Source organism: Lipotes vexillifer, unplaced genomic scaffold, assembly GCF_000442215.2.
Source record: "Lipotes vexillifer unplaced genomic scaffold, Lipotes_vexillifer_v1.1 scaffold4, whole genome shotgun sequence".
Taxonomy (NCBI): Eukaryota; Metazoa; Chordata; class Mammalia; order Artiodactyla; family Lipotidae; genus Lipotes; species Lipotes vexillifer.
Genome location: NW_006785876.1, coordinates 5,584,379 through 5,590,378, shown reverse-complemented (window position 1 = coordinate 5,590,378; position 6,000 = coordinate 5,584,379). Strand labels below are relative to the sequence as shown.

The 6,000-nt window shown below is 59.6% G+C and overlaps 1 protein-coding gene across 1 annotated transcript in view; it reads left to right on the top strand.

The window, feature by feature from the left end:
- AARS2 (alanyl-tRNA synthetase 2, mitochondrial) overlaps positions 1 to 3,664 on the top strand; it is a 12,331-nt gene extending 8,667 nt beyond the window's left edge. Inside the window, exons 15-23 of the mRNA XM_007458298.1 lie at positions 6 to 115; positions 807 to 944; positions 1,044 to 1,153; positions 1,306 to 1,414; positions 1,716 to 1,838; positions 2,088 to 2,198; positions 2,749 to 2,832; positions 2,946 to 3,056; positions 3,500 to 3,664. Of these exons, the coding sequence (XP_007458360.1) occupies positions 6 to 115; positions 807 to 944; positions 1,044 to 1,153; positions 1,306 to 1,414; positions 1,716 to 1,838; positions 2,088 to 2,198; positions 2,749 to 2,832; positions 2,946 to 3,056; positions 3,500 to 3,664 (1,061 nt within the window). The remainder of the gene's footprint in view (positions 1 to 5; positions 116 to 806; positions 945 to 1,043; positions 1,154 to 1,305; positions 1,415 to 1,715; positions 1,839 to 2,087; positions 2,199 to 2,748; positions 2,833 to 2,945; positions 3,057 to 3,499) is intronic.
- Positions 3,665 to 6,000: the final 2,336 nt, after the last annotated feature.

Genomic DNA, 6,000 nt, shown 5'->3' with positions numbered 1-6,000 from the left:
GCCCCCAGCCGCCCACCTGCTTAACTGGGCGCTGCGGCAGGCCCTGGGCCCTGGCACAGAGCAGCGAGGGTCCCGTCTCAATCCTGAGTGGCTGCGCTTCGATGTGGCCACGCAGGTGAGCAGGGCACAGAGGGGCAGCCTTCAAGTGAGGCGACGGGCTTAGAGGGAGTCTGGTAGTGCGGGAGTTTGGCCAGTAAGGGGGCCTGGGCTGCCTCTCGTTCAGTCACTGGGGGGCCTTGGGCGGGGGGCTTCCCATCAGACTCCTCCTACACCAGTGAGGGTTAGACTAGCCAGTGTGTGGAGCCATCCCTTCACCTCCAGCCACCCAGCTTCCTTGTCCCTGCTGTCACCCAGGCCATTCTTGCTCAGGCTGAACTGCCCTCTCCCTTTACTGCCATCCTGTCTCCTTGTACCTCTGGCTCAAATCCTCTGGGAAGTGCTCACTGACTAAATCTCGTTCCACCTGATTACTCCTTGCTCCTGCATCTCCCCCATCCTGTATTTCTCTTCCACTGGCTGACCCTTGTTTTAAGCTCCCTGGGTCCAGAGCCTCCATTTTCTGTCTCTTCATCAACTTTCAGTGCCTAGTGAAAGGCCTGCAGCTTCCGATAGGCCCAACCCCCAGGTAGCTTTCTAAAGAAAAGAATTGTTAGCTCCACAAATGTGTATTGAGCACATGTTATGTACTAACCCCTGTTCTCGAACCTGGGGGTAGTTCAGGGAACACTGACTGCTTCTTCACGCATCACTCCCAGGCATGGGGCTGACTGCCTGTTGGTCTGTCTGTTTCCCCCCAACGCCCCCAGGCCCCGTTGACCCCAGAGCAGCTCCGGGCAGTGGAGGGTACTGTGCAGAAGGCCGTGGGGCAGGATGAGGCCGTGTACATGGAGGAGGTGGCCCTGGCACGCACTGCCCATGTCCCCGGCCTGCGCTCTCTGGATGAGGTGTGCTGGGGGAGCCCACAGGGTGGAGGTTGTCTGTCCGCCCCCCCACCCTCCCCTCCCCTCAGGCCCCTTAACAGTCCTGTGCCCTCTCACTGTCAGGTATACCCAGACCCTGTGCGGGTGGTGTCTGTGGGTGTGCCTGTGGCCCAGGCGCTGAACCCAGCCTCCCAGGCCGCACTGCAGACTTCTGTGGAGCTGTGCTGTGGGACGTGAGTCACCCCTCTCTACCTGCTCTGGCCTGGGGCCCTGGACCTCCTCCCTTCCCTGGTCTTTGGAGCCACCAGCCCTTGGTTTGGAGCTCAGGCTGCTCTTTTCTCTCCCGTCGTCACCCCGGCTTCCTCCTCCCTCCCTCTGCCCACAGGCACCTGCTACGCACAGGAGCTATAGGGGACCTGGTCATCATTGGGGAGCGCCAGCTCGCCAAGGGTACCACCCGCCTGCTGGCCATCACTGGGGAGCAGGCCCAGCAGGTCAGCACGCCAGCAGGGCCTGGGAGGCTTCTGGGTGTGGATGGGGGTCAGAGAACACACAGCTGATGCTCTCAGGCCGGGGGCTGCCCAGCAGCAGAACCAGTGTTCATACCTGAGCACCAGGGTGGCCCTACCAGCTGCTGGCAGCTGGCATCTGTTGTGATTATTTGGTACCTTGATGGGTCCTGATTGTTCAATGTTTCTAACTTGGTCCTGCCCAGCAACGGGTTGAGAGTGCCTGTCTTGGAGAGGGAAGGTAAGCCAAGCAGTCCTGACCATCCATCCGGTTCCCTCCCTGCAGGCCCGAGAGGTGGGCCAGAGCCTGGCCCAGGAGGCAGAAGCAGCCGCAGCGCGGCTGAGTCAGGGCAGCCGGGATGTGGTGGAGGCTCAGCGGCTGTCCAAGGAGATGGGACGACTCACTGATGTGAGGGCCACCCCCAGCATGGAGCTGTCCCCTCCCTCTCCTGGCCATGTTCCCTTCCCCATGCATTCCTGGACCCTGCCCGTCTCTCCCCAGCATTCCTGTTAGACTTCAGCTGGCCCAGATATTTGTCGGTTGTCTGCAGGGTGGGATGTGGTGGGTGTGGTCTCTTCCCTGGCCTTGCTGGTGGTCCCTGCCTCAGAGACCGTGGCTCAGGGAGGGTAGGGATTGTTGTACTGCTTCTGACCATAGGCCGTGGACACTGCCGTGATGCCCCAGTGGCAGCGGCGGGAGCTTCAGGCCACACTGAAGGCGCTACAGCGGCGTGCCAACACTGCTGTCCGGAAACTGGAAATGGTGCAGGTAAGAGGAGGTCCACCTGCACCCAGGGGGGCAGATACCAGGCACACCCAGCAAGGGTCAGAGATGTTCTAGCACGCACGCTGAGAAGCCTCAAAGCCTGACAGGGTAGTGGGGGTGGGTGGCAGCTCCCCGCTCTCCTGCCAGCTGATTGCCATCATCAGGCCATTTCCCCACTTCGCTCTCTGCCAAACTGGGTCTCTCCCCCAACTCCCAAGTCTGGCTCAGACTCTCCCTCCAGGAAGCTGACTTGATGGCGCCATTCAGCCCTAATTGCTCCTTGACTGTGGATCCTCCCCCCTCCGCCCCATCTCACCCATCTGTGCTCCAGTCTTAGTCCTTTCACCTTCAGCGGCCTATTTGTAGGGGCCTGGAGCTATGATGCAAGGGAGAGCGTGAGGGGGGAGAGGAAGGAGGCCATTCTAGGCAGAACCCCGGCACCTTTGCGGGGGAAGGGGGCTGCGGGAGGGGATTTCTGGACTGGGGCTCAGTTCAGAAGTGGGGGCTGATTGCCTCCCAGCCCGACCCCTGTGCTGTCCTTCCTGCCTCACAGGCTGCACAGAAAACCCAGGAGCTGCTACAGCAGCACTCGGAGGGGACCCTGATTGTGGACACAGTTTACGCTGAGTCCCTCTCAGTAAGTGTTGCGATTGGGGGTGGCCCCAGGGTCTGGGGAGAGGAAAGTCCTGGCAGGGAGGAAGCTGGGAGTCCGGGGAGCTGTGAGGTTGCCATCTCCCCTCCCTTGTGCAGGTGCTGGTGAAGGTGGTCCGGCAGCTGTGTAAGCAGGCGCCCAGCACATCTGTGCTGCTACTCAGCCCCCAGCCTCTGGGGCAGGTGCTGTGTGCCTGTCAGGTGGCCCAGGTAAGGAAAGAGGGAGGGCAGCTCCCACCCCGCCGGTCTCCTGGTGCAGCTCTCTGATTCCACACCATTTATTCCTCCCACACGAGGGAGCCACAGCTGGGTAGAGGCCATCTCTGCAGATACCCCAGGGTGGGGATAGGACCACCTCCTTCTCCCTAAGCCACCGCCTCCCCCGCCCCACCCGCAAAGGCACCAAAAGACTCCTTAATTCCCACCACGCCGCCTCCAGGCTGCACATTTCTTGCGAACGGGTAGCAGCCATTCATCAACCTCCACTCATTCCCAGCCCGTCCCTCTCCTGTCTCCTCGCCTGATCACCCCCACCACGTGTCCGGCTCCGGAGAGGGCTCTCATCGCCACGACTCCACTCTCAGAGGTACATTGAGTGGATGGTGGCAGGGAGGGCTGCTCTGCATCACTGCCCCTTCTGTTTCTGTCCCCAGAGTGCCACGCCGGCCTTCACCGCAGAGGCCTGGGCGCTGGCTGTGTGCAGCCACATGGGGGGCAAGGCCTGGGGCTCTCAAGTGGTGGCTCAGGGCACTGGAAGCACTGCTGACCTGGACGCTGCCCTCAGTACAGCCCGAGCCTATGCCCTCAACAAGCTCTGATCCAGGCTCACTCAGGGACTCACAGAGACTAAAGAGACAACAGACAGGCCAGTGCCTGGAGCCCTGAAGGAGCGAGCAGAACCTCCCCGGAAGGTAAACAGAGGACTAGAGCCTGGAGGCCAAGCAGCTGAGCCGAAGAGGACTGCCCTGGGCTGGGCTCTGAGTGGACACAAGAAGATGTGGGCTGGGGAAGGCAGAAGTGGGCCTGGCAAAAGGCCCCTGCTAGTTGAATGTGAAGACATGGCTGTCCCGTCTGTGATTGTTCATTAAAAAGTATTTCACAGAGGATAGGAAGCTCCAGAAGGTTCTTTTGCCTAAAAAAGCGCAGCCTTTCGCCTCCCAGCAACCTGGAATGGGTGCCCCACGACTAGTCTGACCCCTCACACTGGGCTGAAAGGCCAGCCGGCATCCAGATCAGAGCTCTCCTCATCGCCACAAGTGCTTGGACAGGCCCTCTATGCCAGCCTGTTCTGGGCGCCCACAAAGGCCTCCCTGGCCACCAAGATCCATTAACTGTCACATAAAAGTCATGAGAGCCAGGTAGATCCTCTCTGGTGTCACTTACTCCATTAACAACAACTTCTCATTTTAATGAAGTCTTTGGTGATTTGTTGAAAAAATGAGCTAACAGGTACTGGTCAGTTGCTGAGAATGTGGCAAGAAGCAACCAGACCTCCTGCCCGTGTGGAGTTTGCTTCCAGTGGGGAAACAGCAATGAAGAGAAAGAAGAGGGTGTCAGACGGGTATGAGGTCTGCAGAGAGGGGAACTGGGGAGTGGAAGGGTGGGGGTGGCATCCGGGGGAGGGTGTGAGCCACGTGGACCTCCAAGGGAAGAGCCAGCACAGGGGCCTGAGTGGGTAGTGAACAGGCAGGTGGCAGGCCTTGGGGTCAGAAGGGAGTGGAGCCAGAGCAAGCCTACTCTTCTAAAACAAGTTGCACAGCACCTGCTCCAAGCCTGAGCTGAAGCTGAAGCTGAAATTGGCAGCTCAGAGCAGGAGGAAGCCAAGGGATAGAGGGTAGCCCTCCTCCCCTACCAAAATGAATCCACCCAGGACCAAGCCAGACACGGGGGCTCCACGTCTGTTCGCAGATCTCTGTCGCTGGATGAAAGAAGGGACCTCAGGGGACCCATCTCCAAGTCAGAGGCTCCCTGGCTGCGAAGTTCTGTGGCCATTTAGTCAAAATTATTAGAGCAGAGCAGGCCCTCCTGACATCATTTCCTGCATGATTTCTTATTCTAAGTGAGGGACCGGTGATTTGTTGGTAAATCACTGATGAGGGCTTGAAAGGGACCTGAATTCTTGGACCCTGGCTGCTTGCAGCCCTGAGGAGTTGCAAAGCTTTCCCTTGGGATTTTGGCAACTGCAGCAGTGGCCACTGTTCAGTGGTGCTCAGCAAAGACCTGTCTCTTTACATGTGGACACCAAGGTGAAGAGTTGCGGGTACCCATTTTATTAATGAGTTAACTTCTAAGGTGCTAACCTGTCCAGGGTAACCAACTAGTAATCATCAGCAGAGCTGAAATGAAAGCTAAGCTCTGTCTCCAGTGAAACTTCCCACCACTCTTGGTTGCTCTTCCCCTCTTGAAGGACAATTTCCTTTTCTAACTAGCCAGCCCCCATGAAGTTGGTCATTCCTGGCATCAGGCTTGGGGCTGTGGGAGGGAGCACCGTGGAGGTCTGGGCCTTGCTGCCTGGTGCCACTCTTCAGTCTTGCTGACACCCTGAAGAAAGGCCAAGGGTACCTCTGCAGGGATGCCGCAGCCCACTGCTTCCCTGCAGGGCCTGGAGTCAACTGGGGGCCTCAGGGGAGTTCAGGAACGCCTACAGGTGCCCTTCCACCCTTCTCTTCCAGAAAAGACTGGCTGCTGATGCTTTTCCGAGACCCTCTTTCCATTCGTCATGCCCACCTCCATTTCCACACAAAAGGCTCCCAGAAGGAGGAGCACTGTAGCCGTCCAGGAGCCCTGCCGCCAACCCCCACTCCCCACCTTCCCCCTCAAAAGCCCACCCGTTCCTAAACATGTCCCCAAGACGCACAAAGCGTGCCGCACCGCCAGGGTTCCCACTGCCCGCTTGGCGGCCCCACACAGCGCCTCAGACGGGCACTTCTTTGCGTCGACCCTGGGCCAGCCTTCCAAGAGCAGAGGCCGGCTTGCACAAGTGCGCACGCGCACCCGTCGTCTAGGACCCGGCCCCTAGCGACGCAGGGCGTCCCTAACGACCTGCGCCGCGAGGGACCTGCGGGAAGGTGAGCGCCGCAACCTCGACCCCGGTCTACCCTAGCGGGCTGAGCTCTCCCTGCCCAAACTCCCACCCACGGGGCGCGGGAACCCC